At 49.3% G+C, this 21,204-nt stretch overlaps 9 protein-coding genes across 9 annotated transcripts; 4 read left to right on the top strand and 5 right to left on the bottom strand.

Moving 5' to 3' along the window:
- Positions 1-76: 76 nt before the first annotated feature.
- On the top strand, positions 77-1,672 carry LTR64_005658 (uncharacterized protein; the record flags this gene model as incomplete). Its single annotated transcript, XM_064899996.1, has 1 exon — positions 77-1,672. One exon carries the CDS (start codon positions 77-79, stop codon positions 1,670-1,672), a length of 1,596 nt encoding a protein of 531 aa, XP_064753308.1.
- Positions 1,673-1,715: 43 nt separating this feature from the next.
- BIO2 (biotin synthase) lies at positions 1,716-2,752 on the bottom strand (the record flags this gene model as incomplete). The annotated part of the gene is made up of 2 exons (XM_064899995.1): positions 1,716-2,678; positions 2,732-2,752. The coding sequence occupies 2 exons, from the start codon at positions 2,750-2,752 to the stop codon at positions 1,716-1,718; spliced, it is 984 nt and encodes a 327-aa protein (XP_064753307.1).
- Positions 2,753-4,918: 2,166 nt separating this feature from the next.
- On the top strand, positions 4,919-5,926 carry NIT2 (Carbon-nitrogen hydrolase; the record flags this gene model as incomplete). The annotated part of the gene is made up of 2 exons (XM_064899994.1): positions 4,919-4,981; positions 5,159-5,926. 2 exons carry the CDS (start codon positions 4,919-4,921, stop codon positions 5,924-5,926), a joined length of 831 nt encoding a protein of 276 aa, XP_064753306.1.
- A 333-nt stretch (positions 5,927-6,259) lies between these two features.
- On the bottom strand, positions 6,260-6,752 carry LTR64_005655 (uncharacterized protein; the record flags this gene model as incomplete). Its single annotated transcript, XM_064899993.1, has 2 exons — positions 6,260-6,353; positions 6,427-6,752. 2 exons carry the CDS (start codon positions 6,750-6,752, stop codon positions 6,260-6,262), a joined length of 420 nt encoding a protein of 139 aa, XP_064753305.1.
- A 1,021-nt stretch (positions 6,753-7,773) lies between these two features.
- Positions 7,774-8,306, bottom strand: RPS26 (40S ribosomal protein S26; the record flags this gene model as incomplete). Its single annotated transcript, XM_064899992.1, has 4 exons — positions 7,774-7,879; positions 7,941-8,043; positions 8,100-8,227; positions 8,284-8,306. 4 exons carry the CDS (start codon positions 8,304-8,306, stop codon positions 7,774-7,776), a joined length of 360 nt encoding a protein of 119 aa, XP_064753304.1.
- Positions 8,307-8,666: 360 nt separating this feature from the next.
- On the top strand, positions 8,667-10,702 carry LTR64_005653 (uncharacterized protein; the record flags this gene model as incomplete). The annotated part of the gene is made up of 2 exons (XM_064899991.1): positions 8,667-8,843; positions 8,924-10,702. The coding sequence occupies 2 exons, from the start codon at positions 8,667-8,669 to the stop codon at positions 10,700-10,702; spliced, it is 1,956 nt and encodes a 651-aa protein (XP_064753303.1).
- Positions 10,703-11,099: 397 nt separating this feature from the next.
- Positions 11,100-12,689, top strand: RSA4 (ribosome assembly; the record flags this gene model as incomplete). The annotated part of the gene is made up of 1 exon (XM_064899990.1): positions 11,100-12,689. One exon carries the CDS (start codon positions 11,100-11,102, stop codon positions 12,687-12,689), a length of 1,590 nt encoding a protein of 529 aa, XP_064753302.1.
- A 1,193-nt stretch (positions 12,690-13,882) lies between these two features.
- LTR64_005651 (uncharacterized protein) lies at positions 13,883-15,472 on the bottom strand (the record flags this gene model as incomplete). Its single annotated transcript, XM_064899989.1, has 1 exon — positions 13,883-15,472. One exon carries the CDS (start codon positions 15,470-15,472, stop codon positions 13,883-13,885), a length of 1,590 nt encoding a protein of 529 aa, XP_064753301.1.
- Positions 15,473-18,399: 2,927 nt separating this feature from the next.
- mcm7 (DNA replication licensing factor MCM7) lies at positions 18,400-20,802 on the bottom strand (the record flags this gene model as incomplete). Its single annotated transcript, XM_064899988.1, has 2 exons — positions 18,400-19,994; positions 20,163-20,802. The coding sequence occupies 2 exons, from the start codon at positions 20,800-20,802 to the stop codon at positions 18,400-18,402; spliced, it is 2,235 nt and encodes a 744-aa protein (XP_064753300.1).
- Between the last annotated feature and the right edge of the window lie 402 nt (positions 20,803-21,204).

The following is a 21,204-nucleotide window of genomic DNA, read 5'->3' as shown; positions in this document are numbered from 1 at the left end:
TTTGTTGAGCTGGTTCCGAGACTTCCTTGTGCCTTTTATCAACGTCGTTGCGCAACACCTAATAAGACAATACCTCATGGCAAGGATAAGGCTTCCTGGTAGCACAGACTCTCTACACACAAATTACAAATTCAACGTACCGCCTATATTACAACCACGATTGACGTGGAGGTATTGTCTTGCATCCACAGCACTAGCATATGTCCTATATTGCTTTCTTTTCAACAAGCCGTTTTTCTCGTCCAAACTGCCGCAGTACACGGGTCCTTACAATGTTGGGGCAATCGATATCGAGGTTCCGGTTAGGGAGCAACGGCTTGTTGACACAGCTGTCTTCAAAGACAGTGGTGAGCCAGCATTCGAGTTGAAGACTGTCCTCTTCACAATGTACTATCCTGCCGCCAAGGGCGTTCGCTCAGGGAAGCATCACTACTGGGTTCCCAAACCTCTGTGGTTGACCTCTTTTGGCTACGCGAAAGTAGCACGGATCAACAACTTCTTCACCAACAATCTGTTCACCAGTGCTATGGGCATACTGGTCGGCGGCACCAAGATCCCTGCTCACGTCGATGTTCCAGTCGTGTCGACTGAAGAGATCGCGAAGCAAGTTCGTTCCAGCAAGGAATCCTCAAGCTTCAAAAACTTCGAACCGACCTCCTTCCAATCCGACACAGAATCCAGCGGTCTTCCCGTTATAATATTCACTCACGGCATGGCCTCTTCACGAACTCAATACTCCCACTATCTCGGCGAGCTAGCATCACGAGGTTATATCTGCGCCGCAATCGAACACCGCGACGGTTCTGGTCCAGGAACACAGATCATCGATTCCTCAACCTCCTCAGCAACCGTCATCGACCGCCTTCACTTCAGCCTCAGCGACGTCAAAGCACCATCCGACACAGACACCAAAATCGAAGCCGACGACTTCAAACGTATGCAACTCGCCTTCCGCGAAGCTGAAATTCTTGAAACAGTCCACGTAGTCCACTCTCTCCACTCCGGATCCGGCGACACCATCATTGCCACAAATTCTCGCAAAGAAGGTTCGAAGGCTGATCTCCCCTCCTTCACCGGCCGCCTAAACATCAACACCACCATCCTAGCAGGCCACAGCTACGGCGCAACCGGCGCACTACAGGGTCTCAAGCCGCGGACCGATATGGCCCGAATCTTCGCTGGTGGCATCGCTCTCGATCCAGGAAAGAGTTCCGGCCGTCTGAACACTGACGTTGACGTTCCTATCCTGATCATACACAGTACATCCTGGTCTGCTAAACGCTCCATTTTCTACGGTCGACCACACTTTGAAGTCGTGCGGGAGATTGCCGATAATCTGAACGCGAAGGGGATTGGAAGTTGGTTCATGACGAGCTTGGGGACTTCGCATCCTTCGGTGACGGATGCGCCTTTGATTGAGCCAACGTTGTTGAAATGGACGACTGGGGCGGGGATTGATGCACATGAAGGGTTGAGGCAGTATGTTCATGTTTCGGATGATTTTGCCAAGTTCGTTCAGGACGGGAAGGAGAGGAATCTGTTGGCGTTGCCTGCGAATAGTAGGGAGTATGACAGGAAGAATGAAGGGATGGACAAAGAGTGGAGAGAGTACTGGCAAGTACATGCAAGTCCTGTCAAGACGAAGGGAGAAGGTATTGTAGATTCAAGGTAGTGCCAAAATCTACACAATGCTGTACTTTCTATACGTTTCGAATCTACGATGCTGTAGGTTGCTCCTGTTTTCGCTTGAATGTGTCAAAGCTCTGGGCTGTGAATTTTGGTTCCTCCACGACCTTGCTGGCTTCTGTCTGCATAGGTTGCAGACCCCACCGTTCGAACATAGCTTTGTCCTCGTCCCAGCCATTGCAGTCTGTGGTCAACATCTTCTCACCAGTAAAGACAGCATTTGCACCAGCCATGAAGCACAACATCTGCTCGCTTTCTGGCATGCTGATTCGTCCCGCAGCAAGTCGTATTATGGTGCTTGGCATTACCAAACGAGCAGTCGCTATGCAACGCACAATATCTTCAAGCTTGACAGGTTCTTGTCCGTACATTGGGGTTCCTTTGATAGGCACAAGTTTATTCACTGGGAACGATTCAGGGTGTTCCGGCAGGGTTGCGAGAGTGTGGATAAGTCCAACGTGATCTGTTTGTGGCACTTCTCCCAGACCAAGAATACCACCACTGCAGACGTGGATGCCAGCTTCTCTCACATTCTCGATGGTTTGTAGCCGCTCGTCATAACTCCTGGTTGTGATGACGCTGGGGTAGTGCTCTCGACTAGTGTCGACATTGTGGTTGTAAGCAGTCAATCCAGCTTCTTTCAGTTCTCGCGCTTGCTCTTTGTCCAGCATCCCAAGGGTAACGCAAGCCTCCATGCCAAGTGCTCTAACACCTTTGACCATTTCTACAATGTTCTTCATGCCTCGAGTTCGACCTTGCATATCTCTCCATGCTGCTCCCATGCAAAACCGGTTGCTGCCGTTTTGTTTTGCGGTTCGAGCAGCTTCCAACACTGAGTCAACTGTTGATAGCTTTGTGGCCGTAAGATTTGTCTTGTAACGAGACGATTGGGCACAGTAAGAGCAATCCTCTGTGCAGCCACCAGTCTTGATGTTCATGAGAGTACATAGCTGTACAGCACCTGGCTTATGGAATCGACGGTGGACCGTGCTCTGCATTTGGTATTAGCATGAGCATTCTACCTAGCAAGAATAGGAGTTCATACCGCAGCATAGGCCAAGTCCATGAGAGGAGTCTTGTAGATCTGAGATATCTCATCCTTGGTCCAACTAGTCCTGGGACTCGTAGCATTCACTGCATCATTGAAGACTGACTGCGGTGCTGGTGTGGGAGGGGCATGATGTGGTATTGAGGCTGCGGTCCTGGGAATATCGTGGACGATACTATACGGCCTCGCAGCAATAATGTGGTGCACTTTTCGAGCTGTCCGCTGACAGACACGACTCGTTTCCATGTTGTGCTACTGAAGCATTAGAGCAGGTTATAGGATGTCAAAGAAGAACAAGATAGCAGTTTGGCAAAGACAATTCAATGTTCGCTGGTTGGCTATCCGTGGTGGGGCACTGTGTGTTGATAATATGCAGGAACGATAGACAAGCCCGTGCTCGGCCGCTGCTGCAGCTCAACACCCCAGGAGCTCCACTTTCACGATACCGCCCATTGCTCCGACTCACGATATGGGTATTCTCTTCCTCTGGTTCTTTAACGTCACCTTACCGCCATTTCGTTCCCATGCTTGTCTTGCACACGACAGCAATGTAGGGCGTGTCCGGAAACCCACTCCCACGTGTTGTGCTTCCGAAAACGAGCTCTGGTCACTTCAGAATGTCTTAATACAGTTCTGTTCAAACTTGTATCAATCCGCTCTGCAGACAGAAAAAGTCTTCTTCACCGTTTACGTTGTGTTACTTGTATGGTTTTTTGAGTTTTGATATTGCCACATTCGTTACCAGCTATCGTTATGTACCTTCGTGAAGGCTCAATTTCCGATTTGCCTTACATTGCAGATATTGGCGCAGAAGCACTGTGGAACGACGAGATAATACAGTATATTGCGCCTCGTCGCGAGTACTACCCTTCGAGTCATCGAGCTAACTACCTCCACCGGACGAGAAAGCGTTACTTTGCTGGAGATAGACTGATTGTTGCCATTGAAGACGCAGCGGATGGTTCGTGGCCTGGGAGAGAGTTAATTGTGGGATTTGCATTCTGGTCTGATACTATGCATACATCAACATTACACAACCTGCCGAGCTCGATACTAGGCAATGGTAGACATCCACTTCTGAATCTCCTATCGTGTAACTGACACTGACAGGATTTGAGCAACTTGCATTGTACGTGGAGGGTCTATATAGACGATGTTTCAATATGAATCGTTCTTTCGATAAGTCCAGGCTTCTAAAGTTTTGGGATTTACTCGGTCAGAACCCCTTCTTCGAAGAACTGCCGCAATACTGGGAGCTAGAGGTGTTAGCAGTTAGACCTACCTTTCAACGACGAGGTATAGGTTCAATGTTGCTAGCTTGGGGTTTAGAGCAAGCAGCTTCTCATGATCTCCCTGTCGTCGTCGCGGCAACTTCTGTCGGCGAAGGGCTGTACCGAAAGCACGGCTTCACCGAGACAGGACGTTTGCACTTCCCTGCAACAAACTTCTCTTGGGCAGCTATGATCTGGCATCCATCTGCCCGATCAGGGCACGACCACATTCACCGTCGTCCAACGTTCACGAATGAGCGGACGTAAACTCCAGACGTCACAGTTCACCCGTGCCAGTCCATTACAGGCACGACTCCACATATCCTGGTCTTGAATCGACTCTTATACGATAATGGTTCTTGCCAGACAATCAAGTACAAAATTTCGCCAGGATTATTGATCTAGTCGTCGCTGAGTTCGAGCCGTAACGTCCTGGTCGGACTGGCACACAAACCACAGCATATACGACTAAGATCAGCTGCAGGCATCAAGGCCGAACCGGAAACTGAGCCGTACTCTAATGCTCGAGAAGTCGATACACACAGCCACGAGCAGATATCTGTCAGTGCTAGTTCGCGGTTTTGACGTTGTAGTGTGGTCCTCTGGTTCATGTCGCAAGATAGCAAAGTGCAAGATAGCTGTAGTGCGACGCGTCGCGGTCGCGACATGATATTTGGCTCGGGATAAGATGGACCGAGCGCTGGTTCTATGACCAGTCGAATCCATGCTCTACAAATCCCTGCAACGATTGCATATCATCTTGTGGTTGTCTATTATTATTCTAATTGTATTTTCTATTAATGAAGAGGATGGTTCTCGCTGTATGTTTGTCACCTGCCTGTAAACTCTGGAAATTTGTCTAATCTTGATACGATCATCGTAGGCCATAGGACAAATATGTTCCACTTCCTCCATGAGCCACAACCTGGCTCAATGTCAGAAACTGGTCAAGAAAGCAGCTGATGCGGGTGCAAAGGTAAACAGATCTTTTGGGACGCATGTATATCGAGACCAGAGCCAAGTCCCATTGGTTCGCGATGCTGTTAAATGGCATTTCGCCACGTGCATCTATACATTTCCTGCACTTCCGGCGAGCTTGGCATCCAGTCCCCTATCACGAATCAGCTATGCTTACTACTCGTGTCATTTATAGGCACTCTTCCTCCCCGAAGGATCAGATTACATCGGCAGTGGCCCCGAAGAATCAGTATCCCTCGCCAAGACAATACACGAGTCTGAATTTGTCCGTGGCCTCCAAGATGAAGCTCGACAGCACAAGATCTCGATCCAAGTTGGCCTGCACGAACCTACGAACCCACCTTCGTCTCGAATACTGAACACCTTACTATGGATATCTCCCAGTGGCAAGATCCTAGAGGAAACTCGCTACACCAAGCTCCACCTCTTCAACCTCGACCTTGGTGAGTCGGGTGGTCCTGTCATGAAAGAAAACAAGACCATCCAGGCTGGGAATACGATCGTGGAGCCGTATAGTACGGTCCTCGGCAAAGTTGGCTCGCAGATCTGCTTCGACCTACGCTTCCCGGAACCGGCGATACGGCTCCGTCGTCTTGGTGCTAATATTATCGTTTATCCATCGGCGTTTACTGTTCCCACAGGCGCGCTGGGTCACTGGGAGATACTCCTTAGAGCCCGTGCGATTGAGACTGAGTGTTATATCGTTGCTGCGGCGCAGTGTGGACGGCATAACGAGAAGAGGGTGAGTTATGGTGATAGTATCGTTATAGACCCGAAGGGGCGAGTCGTGACGAGGGCGAGCAAAGTGGAAGATGAGAAGAGCGAGAAGGAGGGTGCGAGAGAGCCGGAATTGTTGACGTTTGAAATCGACACAAAAGCTGTGGATGATGCGAGGAAGACGATTCCGTTGGAGAGGAGGACTGACGTATACCCTGAAATCTAAGCGATTGGTGATGAGAATCGAGTATGGGAAGACATGTAGGAAAGAGATGGAGGATATAGACCTGTAAATTAGCTAGATGAGCATATTGTGTAAGAATAGAATCGGCAACCGCAAAAAAGCTGGATGCAATAGTTACTGTGAGAGCCCATGAATTTGGAAAACATGCTTGCGCGCCACAAACGCCATCTGACCATGTCTTTGTCAACGTGCTTATATCGAAGTGCCTTTCCTGCGACAAGGGTGTAATAGCGTATGTACAGCCAATGATTGTTGCTCTAAAGCCACCACCTAATAACTTGTCTAATGTTTCTTTGCTTTCTCCAGAAGCCCGATTTATATTCCTGAGCTTGGCTTGTTGTCTGGGTCCTCCAGAATGCCCTCGGCCTCCAATCGTCTTCTGGCCTCTTCTAAAGCCCACGTTTGTATCCTGTGTACGTTGTTATTAATTTGTCCAAAGCGCGCCTCTAGACTCTGTGCGAAGCTGGTGGCCCTTCACTTACGAAGTATCTTCCTTCATACTATAAGCAATGACTGCAATCACATAACCAGCACATCCGAAATAGAGGGGTATCTCCCATCCTTCTCTCTCTGCCTTCTCTCCTGGTCTTAGCCCCCATAGCCAGCCTCCTGGTGGATCGTAGTGGGAGTCGTGGTGTGGATCGTGCTCGGCGTGTACCGCGTTGTGATCGCCCTTCGTCTGTGCTGTTGTGGCAAGGAGCCGTGGTGTGGTCGAGTACTGTTTGACAGAGGACGTCGGTCTAGAGACGATTCTTGTTGTGAAAGCTGGCCTTGTCGACCGCGTGGCGGCTTGTCTAAGGGGGTTCATGGTGGAGGTCGGGTATCGACAAGAGTGACGAGAGGTACAAGTGAATGCCAGAAGCGCTATGTTGAGCGCACCCTCAGTCGACGAATATGACGATTAGTGCCTTGTATGTCGTATATAGTGATACTTCAGAGCAGACACTTGGAGCTGCTGGTTTTGTGCAGGACTTAGAGAGTGTATAGACACGGCTTGAAGCTTGCCCTCATCGACTAGGGACAATACACTGACGACGTGAAGTTATTTGCCAAGGCCGTCGTTGGAGCCTCTTGCCCGAGCTTCACAAGCGCGACACTGCCGGTTGACCGTAACCAGTGTTTGTGTGGTTTGCTATTCATATTCCACAGTACGTCGGAATTCAAAGGCTTAAAACTTATAGCTGGGAAGTCTTCGCTGCTTGTTCGTTACAGCAACAATGAATTGACGTAGAGATCGTGTTACTACAGCCATCAGGTACTTTCTCGGACTCATCATAATGCATCATGTGTGTCAGTGCTTCACTACAGACACATTCTGAGGAAAGGCTGGCAGCAGATCAATATAGTCAGCAGTCGCCTGCTTTGGAAATAAGGAGATAGAAGCACAATTGGAGATGGGACGAGCAAGATTGGGTGATGGTGACCATATCGTGTTCTACAGTCCCCCAGCATTCTGGCATAGGAGCTACCCATTCAAGGATGTCAGACAGAAGACGCAAGATCCACGGCGACAACACCATTTATATCGGACATCAAAACCAGTAGATAGGATCGGCATGCTTGACATGGTTGTATTTGTGTTCACTTTCGACGTTCTGCCGTGCAAGTGTGTGCATCTTTTCTTGACGCTTGCGAATATGCCTCTGTGTTGCGTCTAGACCCATGCTTCCATTCTTGGACAGAGACTTGATATCTGATTCACCATGGCTCAATGCTCTTGGCGACGATCGCTCCTTGGTTCACATTATTCGCTATACTGCAACGTTGTGCAGAACTTGGTAGCCGTACCACATTGAATTCTCCATGCAACAGGTCAAACTTCCACACACTTAGGCGGTCTTAGCGGCTTGCTGTGGGTTGACCTTCTTGCCATCCTTGTTGTACCTAATCCTTGGTGGAGGTGCTCGGTTTCGTCGGCCTTCTCGTGATCGCACTCTGTGTCCAACATATCAGTACTTCATTCTTTGATCACCCTCGAGCAGATTCCTCAACATACCGCACGATCTTTCCGTGAATAGCGCAGGAGACACAATATTGCAACTTGAGGTACATCTTTGGAACGGCGTAGTCGGTGAAAACTGAGGCATCGGAGATATCACCTGTCCAGCTTTATTAATTTCTCTTTCCCACAAAATCCACCTTCAATTCGACATACGGATAGCAGCTGATTCGACCATGTTTCGGATAGTAAATCTCTTGATGGCCTTGTCCTTTGGCGTACATCTCGAGCAGTTACTGCATCTGACTGGCTTTACGTGACCTCTGCCTTTCTTGTTTCGTCCACTGCACCAAAATCAGTACTTGCGCATCCTCGTTCCCGCCTCGTGGTTGTGACTAACTTGGACGCTCGCTTCTTGACCATATTGTGTGGTTGGTGGACTTGCCTGACTTCTGTGCAAACTCGACAGAAGTCAATAGACAATTGTGTGGTTTTGACAAATGACAGCCAAGTCGCGATCGTCAACCCGAAATGCGTCAATTCAAACTGTGCGGCACCCGTCGCGCCAAGAATTACGGCATGAAGGCGCGACCTTTTCGTCAGGTTCACGTGACGTACTTGTCGGTCCGGTTGCCAATGCCTTTTGTTTACAGCGCTTGGTGGAGCTGAGTCGGAGAGCCAATTAGCCCAAGATTGATATCTTCTGGAAGGCCTACATGAAACAAGTCAGCCATCCTGCTCATTGCGAAGCAGACACCTTGTGCATTGAACAAGTCGTACACCATGTCTGCCCCGGCTGGTACTCTTCGTGGTACCCCCACAAGTAAGCGGGCGAACATACCTTTCGAGAACAGCCCGTCGTCAGGGATACCCAGGCCGAAACTAGAATCAGTACCCAGCGAAATGTCTGGTCACTCGACGATATCAGCAAGTCGGCAGAAGCAGAGCAAGAGAGACGAGGTACGTGTGTAGTCCTATCTTATTGGCAGGAGGCCATGGAACTCCTCCTTATGTTGGCAGGCAGCTAATCAATAGAGTAGGCCATTCGAGAGAAGATGGCTGCGAACCTCAACAGAAAGAAGGGTGCATCTTCAAAAGCTCGTCATTCACGAAAGGCACCACCAGGCACAGTATTGGCTCTCAAACCCAGTCCAGCTCTACAGATCAAGCCTAATACCACCGTTGCCGAGGCTGCTCAGCTAATGGCTGCGAAAAGAGAAGATTGTGTACTGGTTACAGACGACGACGAGAGAATCGCAGGCATATTTACAGCGAAAGATTTGGCATTCCGAGTGGTTGGCGCTGGTATTAAGGCAAGAGAAGTGACTATCGAACAAATCATGACCAAGAATCCCCTGTGTGCAAGAACAGATACAAGTGCTACAGATGCTCTAGACCTGATGGTCAGAAAAGGCTTCCGACACCTGCCCGTGATGGACGAAAACCAAGACATCTCCGGCATTTTAGACATCACAAAGTGTTTCTATGAGGCTATGGAGAAGTTGGAACGAGCATATAGCTCGTCACGAAAGCTTTACGATGCGCTTGAAGGTGTTCAGTCGGAACTTGGATCTAGCCAGCCGCAACAGATCATCGCCTATGTCGAAGCATTACGGCAGAAAATGTCGGGTCCTACTCTCGATTCAGTCCTTAATGGCACACCTCCGACCACAGTGTCGGTTCGAACATCGGTGAAGGAGGCGGCTCAATTGATGAAAGAGAATCATACTACCGCTGTCCTTGTGCAAGACCAGGGATCTATCACTGGCATCTTCACCAGCAAAGACGTGGTCCTGCGTGTTATCGCGCCTGGTTTGGACCCTTCTACCTGTAGTGTCGTTCGTGTCATGACACCTCATCCCGACTTTGCACCCTCCGACATGAGCATCCAAGCCGCCCTTCGGAAAATGCACGACGGACACTATCTCAACCTTCCAGTCATGAATGACGGCGGTGAAATCGTTGGCATGGTTGACGTCCTTAAGCTCACCTATGCCACCCTAGAGCAGATCAATACCATGGGATCTGGTGGAGAAGAAGGTCCAGCATGGAACAAATTTTGGATGTCCATGGGAGATGGTGACACAGAGTCGATGATGTCTGGTGAGGGCTCACACCGGCCCACGACACCGGGTATTAGGTCCATCATGGAATCAGATATCCGTCCAACTATTGAACGGGGAGATAGTGTCATGCCCCAGGACTCGGCTTCACATACAGGTGCCGATGATCAGTCTGAAATCATGCCTGAGTCTCCGCTTCCAGCTCAAGAGCCACAGACCCTACCTTTTCCATTCAAATTCAAAGCTCCGTCAGGACGAGTGCACCGGATGCAAATCATTGCCAATGAAGGCATTCAAAATTTACAGAACCACGTCCGAAGCAAGCTGGGTAACGAGCTCGAGGCGGTTGGCGGAGAGAGCTTCGCTATGTCTTACATGGATAACGATGGCGACGTCGTCTCAATAACTACTGATCAGGATCTCAAGGATGCCATAGAGATTGCCAGCAAGTCTCAAAGAGATAAAGTCGACCTTTTCGTACATGATCCGTCACAACCGGCTGTGCCTATCACACTGAATCCAGCACCACCACTAAGCCCGCCAGAATCAACAACGAAGGCAGTCATTGAAGGTGATGATGAAATACGCAGTCGACCTCGTTCTCCTCTCAGGGACTTTGCTCAGAAGCAGGAACGGCAACAAAAGCAAGAGGTTATTCCTGGTGTGCCGAACGAGCTTCTTCTGCCCGGAGCTATTGCAACACTGGCGGCCGTGATCGTGGTTGTGTTCGCCATCGGTCGAGCTTCAAAAAATTAGGTCGTTGTTTATGACCAATTTGTTTTTATACTCCGTCGTTCTAGCAGGCAGATAATGGTTGAGGTGGGCACGATACCCAAACACTTTTCTACTCCGCAAGCCCAGTCACGCTCTTGTATCTTGTACAGATTAAACACTTCGCAACGAGAATCTTTCTATTTCAAAATGACTACGTTGAATCTATCTCTTATACCAATACTGCTCATCGTAGCCAAGCTGGTGTAGAGCTTCGGTGCCGCTGGTTGTATCGAAAGGTAGCACAGCGACGGCAACGTTTGACCTTGGTGATATGAAAGTTGAACTTCTTATCGATAGTGCTGAAATAAATTTGGCAGTGGTAGTTGGATGCGATCTCGTACAGCAATTGACTGAAGATTGAAACGCAACATATTCTACAATGGCTACGATTGTGCCACCACCCAGCAAGCGGCAGAAGATTGCTGCGACAGAGAAAGCAGAAAGAGAAGCAGAAGAAGCCCGCATACCAGAAGGATTAGGCCCAATACGCATACAATTCATAGACCAGGGAACTGGCAAATCGGCAGGCCCAGCAGTCGCGATAGATGTACAACAAGCCACAGTCAAGAACCTCGAGAACCTCTTGAACACACTACAGGCCAAAGATGCCTCGGAACGAACCCCATATAGATTTTTCTTCAATCAGCGTCCACCAGATTCAGGAAGTGACGAAGCCTCCATACTTGACGTGGACAGAGACATCTATACATCGATCCTGAAGCCTGGACTCAAGACTACAGAAGATGCTATAGTCCTACAATATGCGCCGCAAGCAGTGTTTAGAGTAAGACCAGTATCTCGCTGCTCAGCATCTATATCTGGTCATGGCGAGTCTATCCTGGCTGCTACGTTTTCTCCCGCGACCTCTTCATTATTAGCTACTGGTGGTGGTGATAACACGGCAAGGATCTGGGATTGTGAGACAGGGACTCCGAAGAACACTCTAAAAGGCCATACAAGCTGGGTGCTGGTGGTGTCGTTCTCACCTGATGGCAAGATTTTAGCAACCGGCAGTATGGATAATACAGTACGCCTGTGGGATGTTAAGACTGGGGAAGCACTTGGAGGTCCGTTAAAAGGTCACACGAAGTGGATAACCAGCATAGCATGGGAGCCTTACCATTTACAGCAGCATGGTAAGCCAAGGTTAGCATCCGCCTCGAAAGACGCAACTGTTCGGATATGGGATGTGCCGTTACGAAGAGTTGAGGAAACGTTGTCTGGCCATAAGGGGAGCATAACGTGTGTGAGGTGGGGTGGCATACACAGAATATACACATCTTCTCAGGACAAGACCATCAAAGTGTGGAATACAAAGTCATGGAACTGTTTACACACATTGACAGCTCATGCTCACTGGGTTAACCACCTAGCGCTCTCTACGGATTTTGTGCTTCGTACTGGCTATCACGATCATACAAAAAAAGTCCCGGAGACCGCTAGCACAGAAGCCAAGGTCGTGGCTGCAAGGTCTCGATTCGAATCTGCGGCTCGTATTGACGGTGTAATAACAGAACGGCTTCTTTCAGCCTCTGACGACAACACCATCTTCCTTTGGCAGCCGTCATCTTTCGATCCAAATAGTAACAGCACACCTAAACCCCTCGCCAGGTTATTGGGTCATCAGAAACAGGTCAACCACGTCTCTTTCTCGCCGGACGGCCACTACATCGCATCTGCATCCTTCGATAATAGTGTCAAGCTCTGGAATGCTATTGACGGAAAGTTCATCACTACTTTGAGAGGCCACGTCGGAGCCGTCTATATGTGTTGTTGGAGTGCCGATAGCAGACTGCTTGTTAGTGCTAGCAAAGATACAACTCTCAAAGTTTGGGACATGAGAACACAGAAGCTAAAAGAGGACCTGCCTGGGCACAAAGATGAAGTCTTCGCTGTTGACTGGAGCGCCGATGGTGCTGCGGTAGGAAGTGGAGGCAAAGACAAAACTGTTAAGATTTGGAAGAATTGAGCTGAAAGGAAGGTCGAAAAGTGCTCGTATCTTTGTGTAGCAACAATATGCATACGCTGTGGTACTACTTTACTTAAGAAAGAGGTACTTGGCGCACGAGACCGTCTTCGTCGATCTGCCAACTATGCAGCCATGATGACAAGAGTAGCAAGTAGAGGAGCTAGTCCTGGTGAAGAGACCTTGGACCTTCAGTCAAACATCGTGGCAGAAGGATTTGTCGTTCACGACGCGTCGATCGCGGATCTTCAGGCATATCCTTCCCTGCCGCTTCACATGGAATGTTTAATGCGTGGTAAGTCTCCTCTTCATCTTTGTGACGAGTTGCCGCTTCCTACAATACATGACGAATGTCGGCAAAGCTCCCTTCTTAGTGCTCAAAGATCCACTCTTATCAAGCAGATCTTGACGCAACTGCACATACCTGAACATCGATAGATTCTGTCTGTGCTCCCTAGTGCATGCTCGAGCTGGCTCAGAAGTTCAAGTGTGACAAGTTGAAGTCCTCGTGCCGAAAGGGAAAATCGGGACAGCTCTAAGATGCCTTCCACCTGATATCGGCAGTATCGTGATGACTCTATGGAGTACTCGCCCTCGAGCGCTACACGAGCCTTCCTCCCAGCAGACAACAAAGCCGGCAGATTGATGGGAGACTACATGACCAACTGCATTGGTGCCTCCCTCCCACTCCTCTACTCCCTGGTCGGCGCCAATCACGCTGGACACACGAAGAAAGTGACAATGAACGCGACGCTGCTGATATCGTTCTGCTTAGGAAACATTGTCGGTCCGTTGACCTTCACTGCGGAATCTGCGCCGGATTATACCCCGGCTAAGATCTCGATCATTGTGACTTGTGCTGTGGCTATAGGGTTGACGCTGATGTTGCGATTTTACTACGTTTGGAAGAACAGGAGGAGAGATGTGCTGGCTGGGAAGGGTGGCCTTGGTCATATTGTAGATGTGGAGTTTAGTGATATGATTGACGGCAGAACTTGGAGTTTAGGTACTCGTTGTAAGCTATACGTATATGTGTATATATGTATGTACATATACGTAGATAGTGCTGAGGGCTTGGTGTGTAGTAGACTGTTTCTATATCCATCTGATTGCGATTGACGAGAAGCATAGCAATATAGGTGAACTCTGCGTATCAGCTGACCTCACTCCGTCTCGAATACGTGTTCCATTTGTCTTTATGATTTCTCGTACACAATCTCACCCTCAAACCACGTCGTAAGCACACTCGCGCCTTCAAAATCACCTTGACTTAAATCCTTATCAACAGCAATAAAGTTCGCCTTCTTCCCTACCTCAATACTGCCCAATTCCTTCTCCCGACCAACAGCCTCAGCACCCGCCAAAGTCAGCATACGACATAACTTTTCTCCGCCCAAGTTCCTGTCTCCACCTCCAACAATATCAACGACTTTCGCCACATCAGGTAGCAGGTCCGGACTTGCCCCTGCGCCCCAATCACTCCCGATACTTATCTGCGCATCCGCGGCTAGCATCTTCGGAAAATTCCAGTCCATTAGACCACCGCTCGCCTGGGTGATGGGATGTACGAAGAAGAAAGCGGGGCTCATCTCAGCTGTCACATTCAACGCCTTGAATCTGGGGTATTCGTCGTCGTGGACACCTGAGCAATGAGCGATTTCGTGTTTTGGGCCTTTGGGATTATGTTTCCTGGCTGCTTCAAAGGCGTCTAGGGCAAGTCTCGTGCTGCCGTGGCCGGTACAGTGGATTTTCATTGTCATGCCGCGCTCGTCGTATTTTCGTACTGCTTCGTGGACGTTGAGGGTGAGGAGCTTGGATTCGTCGACTTTGCCGTCTGAGTTTAGTGCTGCGTGGGTGTGATATGGTGCTAGGGGGACGCCGTCGAGGATTATCTTGACGAAGCGTGTGTCGACGTGTTTAGAGGCGTATGTTTTGGCTTCGTCAAGGGTTTTATGGAGGGTTTCTGCGCGTTCCTCGCCGATCCAGTCTGGTGCATAGACGATGTGAGTTTGGATATCTATGCTTAGCTTCCCTTCTCGCTCGAGCTCGCGCAGACCCTGTAGCATGATCGTATTTGCTGACGCTTCTTGACAGCTGGTTACACCCGCTTGGTGTAGTCTCTTGATGCCGGACATCAGTACTCTCTTGACGTGTGCAAGGTTGGGTTGCGGAAGGGTGGTCATCACTTTGCTCATAGCGTTCTCAGCCATCTCGCCTGTCAGCCGCCCCTGATCGTCTCGAAAATACGTCGCACCTTGTGCGTCAGGCTCTGACTCAATATTGTATCCTGATCGTCTCAAAGCCTCGCTATTGAGGTATGCACTGTGTCCAGCACCAGCACGGATCACAACTGGCGTGTCGGGAAAATCCTTATCGAGAGCTTCCAAACTGAAGTTTTCGACCATGTAGCTATGACCTACCAGCCAGTCCTGGTTGGCGTGGCCATATTTGCACAAACACTTGCCTTTCTTTAGCTCTTCAGCTACGTTTGAGGGTGTGAGCTCTGGTGGCATTCGAATCTGCGAGCTGTCTGCCAGAGCCGACATGAGAAGGTGGACATGGGCATCGTGGATGCCAGGCATCACAAAGTGACCCCGTAAATCATATACCGTCAGCTTTTGCTGCCGCGCCTGTGCTTCAATTTCCGCCGTACTGCCAATCGTGATAAAATAGCCATCTTGACTTGCGATGAAAGCTTCTGCCCATGGCTGCTTTTCGTTGACGGTATATACCTTGCCGTTGACATACGCTGTGCCATTGTTGGGTGTTGATGATGGTGGAGCCATCGCAGTAGTGAGTATACGTGCACAGTACTCAGAATCTGTTCAGAATGCCACCTTCGAGAGCGACGCCAGGTCGAGCTTCATATTCAATCTGGACCGGAATAGTTCCGCAGCTGCGTTGGACACCAAATACCACTTAGTACTGCTTCATCAGTCATGGCTGCAGTGTATGAGGTAATATCGTAGAGCCGAGGACCAGCTTCGGTGATGTGGTATGTAGACCTGCTTGAGGCACAGTGTCCGAAGAAGGAACGACTCGATTGCGGAAGTGAAGTTGCGCGAATACGTGTGTACAGCGAGAAAAAATGGAGAGGTAAAGAAGTGGCTGGCATTGATCTTGAGCGTCTCCTCTCAGGTGCTAGATGGGCATCGGCTACTTCTCTCGTGTACTTTCGTGAAGGAGTGATAGCTATTAATGAAAAACCATGATTGTCTGAATCAGGCATACAACGCTTGACTTCAAGCTATCTGCGTCTCCAATCAAGAGAATAGTTCGAAAGTATCGATCAGTACTGCTACAGCATGGACGTGGGTTGACTTGCAAGTCATGGAGCTGTAGAAGCCGAATCAGGAGCACCGTGATCTAGTTACGAGGAAGGAGCCTGAGCTACTCAACATCTGGACACGCTTTCCTGAACGCAAATATAAAGAGACCATTTCTATTTCACACTGACGAGTATCTCGTGTAGAATTACACAAACCCAGCAGAAGGTGTGGATCGTGCTGGTGACCATACCTGCTAGAAAACTTCCAAACTCCTCAAACGTCCATAAAGTTTGCATGGCCGACCTATTTAACTCATCATAGTGTCCATAAATTCTGCCTATCGCCGAAACGCCTCGCCGATGGTTCTGGTCGCTATTCAATCAGATAAAAGCTCATTTCAGCGGTCTTTGATGTGCCAGATCGCCATCCGTCACTGTTCTCATGGTCTGGTTTTGCTCGATTTGTGCTCGGAAAGGGTTGTTTCCTCCGATGTTCGTAGGGATGTTCTTTTGACTCCGCACTGGTCCTTCACCTGGAGCAGACAGAGTGTTTCCTGCCTTCATTCTCGCGTGATCATAGTCAGTGTCGTCCTCGCTTCCCGAGTGACTATGGCCTGGCCTTCCTGTCCGTTGTTGAAATTGTCGAAATGATGGTGCTTCCGCCTCAGAGAATCCTTGACTGCGTATTGGTTCCATGCCTACCAACGCCTGCCTATCTTCTTCATCATCTACTATCGTGTTCGCGGTTCGGTCAACCCTCGACGTGCTATGTGGATAGAATTCTCCATCCGTGCCAACGGTGCCATTTGGTCGGCGTAGTGGTACACCCCAGGTTCGTATAGGATATGCTCGTCCCTTTTCCCACGTATGAGAGACTGGAGGAAAGTACTGTCGATATGCGGCCCAACCACATAGTATGCCAAGGGCCGATCCGAACAAAACATCGAAGGGATGGTGCCGAGCGTCAATGATTCGCGAACCAGCGATCATTGAAGCCGCTAGCGTGGGTAGCAGCACTACAAACGTCCTCCATACCTCACCTCTCTGGTCAAGAACATGTAACTTGGCTGCAAGGTACAAGGAGAGATAGAACAATCCGGCAAAGGCGCTCGACGAGTGGCCAGAGGGGAAAGACCGAAAGCCTGCTCAAAGTTAGTATAGGCCGAACACGTAGAGCATACGTCGTGCGATCCTACCATCTTGTAGTATATACATATCGTCTTGCCTGCACGAGGTCCTATTCAGAAGTCCATATGCTGGTGGGCCAGGATCATCGGCAGTAGCAGGATCAAGATTACACCTGGCAAGCAAGTCCGGTCGCGGCTTGCCAATCAAATTCTTCAGGGAACCAGTAATCACGAATGCAGCCCCCTGAGCCAAAAACAATCCAAGAATACCACAATTCAACTCCCATACTCGATCACCCCACGTGTAACGTCGGGCTCGTGATAGATTCTGCTTGGACTTGCTGAAGATGCCATCGATGAAAAGTGTATAAACTGCAATGAGTATCCCTGGAAAGAAACACGAATATACCATGCACATCCATATTGGTATACGCTCGGGATCTGCTACCGGATATTGGAGTGAAATATTCTGACTCGAAAAGTGTTGTGCAAATGGTGTTAGAATTTTGTCGAGGATCGCATAAATAATGGCAAGTACCCTAGGGAATATGTTAGAAAAGCGCACAACCCTGGTTGCTGTACATACGCCACTACTGCATAGTCGAAGAAATATCTGAGATCATTAGCAGTGAGCATGCGGCGACAGCTGGAACCATACGAGAATGCGATCTTCAAGGTAATTTTTTGACCTGATGATGTCGTCGGCAGGTAATTTTGCAATTTGTCCATGGCGACCAGCGCCTGGTCTGTAATAGGAGACAAATATTACAGCTCTTTACAAACTCATTAATATCAATCATACATGTATCGCTGAAGCTGCAGGGATGTCGTCGAAGATGAAGTGATAGATTTCAAGATGTCGCGTGCCCGCGAAGTTGAAATGAGGGAATGTAAGAAGTCCAGCCCTTGTGAGTGGTGTTCTCAAACCTGGAGACGCTTGGGACTGCCTCTGCTCAGCACTATCCACAAAAGGTGGTTTGGGGGTGCACGGCTGAACGAGACACCAGCTTACTTGTTCCAAGATCTAGCCAGAAGAGGTCAATTACAAGCACGCTTGTGGGGCTGAGTCCTTGGCAGAGGCTTGGCCGTACTTGCTGGAGCGACAATTTGGCCCCGAAAATCATCAGCAGCCGCATCTCTACAGGCTAAACTCGATTTGTAACGTTTCAAGTTTAGCAACAACTATCCTGGTATAAATTCGCTATTCTCCATCGCCTCTGTCAGATATGCCTACCAGCAATGTCGAGAAGGGCGTTAGCAACACAAAACAATCCGCTTTGTCCAACAACGCCTGCGCTATCACTGTGTCCTCGCCAGTCTACTCATCGTCGTTCATGTCGTCGTCCGCCTCGATGAAAACCAACCTCGTGCCATTGTTCGCAATCTGCCACACATCTAGTAGGCCATACTCGTCGAGTGTCTTTTGTAGGTTCTCTTCTGTGAAGCCACGGCCTATCACCGTCTGCCTGATTCTTTCCATGTTCAGTTCACCACGAGCTCCGACAGTGGCAGCTCCCGAGTCTCGCATGCTCCGGATCAAATCGTAGATTTTGCTGCTCACAGTCTGATCACCGCCGCCACGTTGATCATTGTGCAGACTCGCCTTGCTGACCTCAACCAATCGTAGAGCCTCGTCTACATCCTCATTGACGACCTCCTGAGCAAACCTGAGTCGTGCCAGGGCCTGCGCAATTCTGAGAACGCCAAGTAGTGTTCGTGGTGATGTGTGCGTGAACTGCTTCTTGCCTCCTTCGTCGCGCTTCTGTTGTTGACGCATTCTCACATAAGCTCCAACCATGTAATCACTCACGGCCTTCGGCACGACTGGACGGTACGTTCTTGCTTGAGCGATATATTGTCTAACTTCGTGAGGTGCGAAGACTACACCTTCAGTTTGAGGATGCTCGTTGTTCATGTGCACATAAGTAACGTGAGCGGCCAGTTCTTCATCTGTTTCTCGAGAGGGTGTGTCAAGAATGAGGAAGAGGACGTCGAAACGTGATAGAAGTGCGGCGGGAAGGTTGATGTTTTCAACAGGCGAGATGCGAGGATTGTATCGACCGTATAGGGGATTGGCTGCAGCTAGGATTGAAGTTCTGGCGTTTAGCGTTGTTGTAATGCCAGCCTTGCTTATGGAAATAGTCTGCTGTTCCATGACTTCGTGAATAGCGGTTCGGTCACCGTCGTCCATTTTGTCGAACTCGTCTATGCAGCAGATACCGTTGTCTGCAAGCACAAGGGCACCTCCTTCGAGTACCATTTCGTCTGTGACGGGATCACGCATGACGGCTGCGGTGAGGCCGACACCACTTGAACCTCGACCGGTCGTGTAAACTCCTCGAGGGGCTACCTTGGAAATGTACTTTAATAGCTGGGATTTAGCTACACCAGGGTCGCCCATCAGACAGACGTTGATGTCACCACGAATCCGCATGCCATCTCCCATCTCTTTCGTGACGCCGCCAATCAGAAGCAAGAGCAAAGCCTTCTTGACATCTAGGTGACCATAGATTTCTGGAGCGATAGACTTGGCGAGGTATTCGTACATTTGTCCACTGGCTTTGTGTGATTCAATCTTTTTGATGACACGAGGGTCAGATCTCAAGTCTTGATATGCTTTTTTGTGTTGGGTGATATTTTGTGCCTCAAGATATGTATCAGTCAAAAGGCCAGCTCTGATGGCTCTGAATCCAGTGTATGGTGTTGGAAGAAAGATGCCGTCTATATCCACAACATCGCCTGGGTTGATCTGTCTAGCTAGGGATCCGTGACATTGTATTGTCAATGTTCTCGGAATGTGTCCCACAGGTACTTGATCTGCCATCTCCTGGATTTTGACCTCTTGAAACGGCACGAATTTGGAGGCTCGAGTGGAAGGAAACAGCTGGCCTTTGGTCGCATTCTCTGTGCAGGCTGGAGATGGACAAATGAACATAGGTGTAAATTGTTTTGTTGTTATAGGTTGGAACACCTCGCAACCACAAGTATCGCAGGTATAGGCTTGTATTTGAATGGATGGCTTCACATCCGAGACCCTGGTAGTGATGCCCCTGACAGTGATGAGCTTTCCGAGATGCTCACCGCGAACCTGTCGTACTGCTAGTGCCTTTGATTTGGATGTCGATTGTGAGACGGGTTTGAAATTCAATGTATATCTCCGCGTCAACTCTGGAGGAAAAGTGGAGGCATCGGCGAGTGACTCGCCATTGACCTCAGCACCCTCACGCATTGTCTCATTCCGCTTCTGCCGTTGCGACATGATGATATCCAATACATCGTCTTTGAATGTAATATCCTTGCTCTCTTTAGGCATAAGTTTATCGATAGCGTACGAGAAGAGGTCAACATAGTGCTTAGTGTTCTTCATGATGGAGTCGACGAGCTTTAGAGTCACGTCTGTTCCTAAAGACTCTTCGAAGCTTTTCAGGTCATCAAGCTCAATCAATATATTGCTGCGTTCCCGATCCGCGATTTTCTGTAACATATCCATGTACTTCTTACGTGGTTGCTGTCGCGGTCGCTCCCCATCCTCTACGCCTTCGACATCGTCCATAAAATCATATTCGTCGCTTGTTGCGTCGCCATCGAGGTGAAGGTCATTGATCGCATCTGCGGCTTGATCCGTTGCAGATTGTTTGAGCTCGAACTTGTCCAAGAACGACTCGAAGGCTGCAAGTTGTGCTTCATAATCAGCTGGCGCACGATATTGAAGTAGCGCCATTGCCTTGGTCAAGTACGGGGTTCAAGGTGGTTGCTTGGTAAAGCACGTCTATTTCGAGTTCAGCAAGGAGCAACACAACTCAAGAAGTGGGCGCGTTCGACGCGCACTTGACGCGTCAGGTCCACTAAACTCAACTCGGTAAGGACCTTCGAAAGTCGCATGCCGCGGAAGTAAAGGTTAAACACGGACGGTAGCTGCTGACAAGCCTCTCTATATGGAGATATGCGGCCATTCGCGGTGAGCTGAGAGATATACCTTCCTGCGCCGTAACAGAATTACGGTTGTGTCTAATGTACACGAATGCTGTCTCGATACCATACCGAGGCTTGCAAAGTCGAAAACTTGCTGTGCTCAAGTATTCACGATTGAGAATGTGGACCCTGATCGACTTTCAAGATGGCC

This window comes from Lithohypha guttulata, assembly GCF_036872675.1.
Source record: "Lithohypha guttulata strain CCFEE 5908 chromosome Unknown scaffold_4, whole genome shotgun sequence".
Lineage (NCBI taxonomy): Eukaryota > Fungi > Ascomycota > Eurotiomycetes > Chaetothyriales > Trichomeriaceae > Lithohypha > Lithohypha guttulata.
Note: the sequence above shows the minus strand (reverse complement) of the source record. Positions and strands in the feature narration are given on the sequence as shown.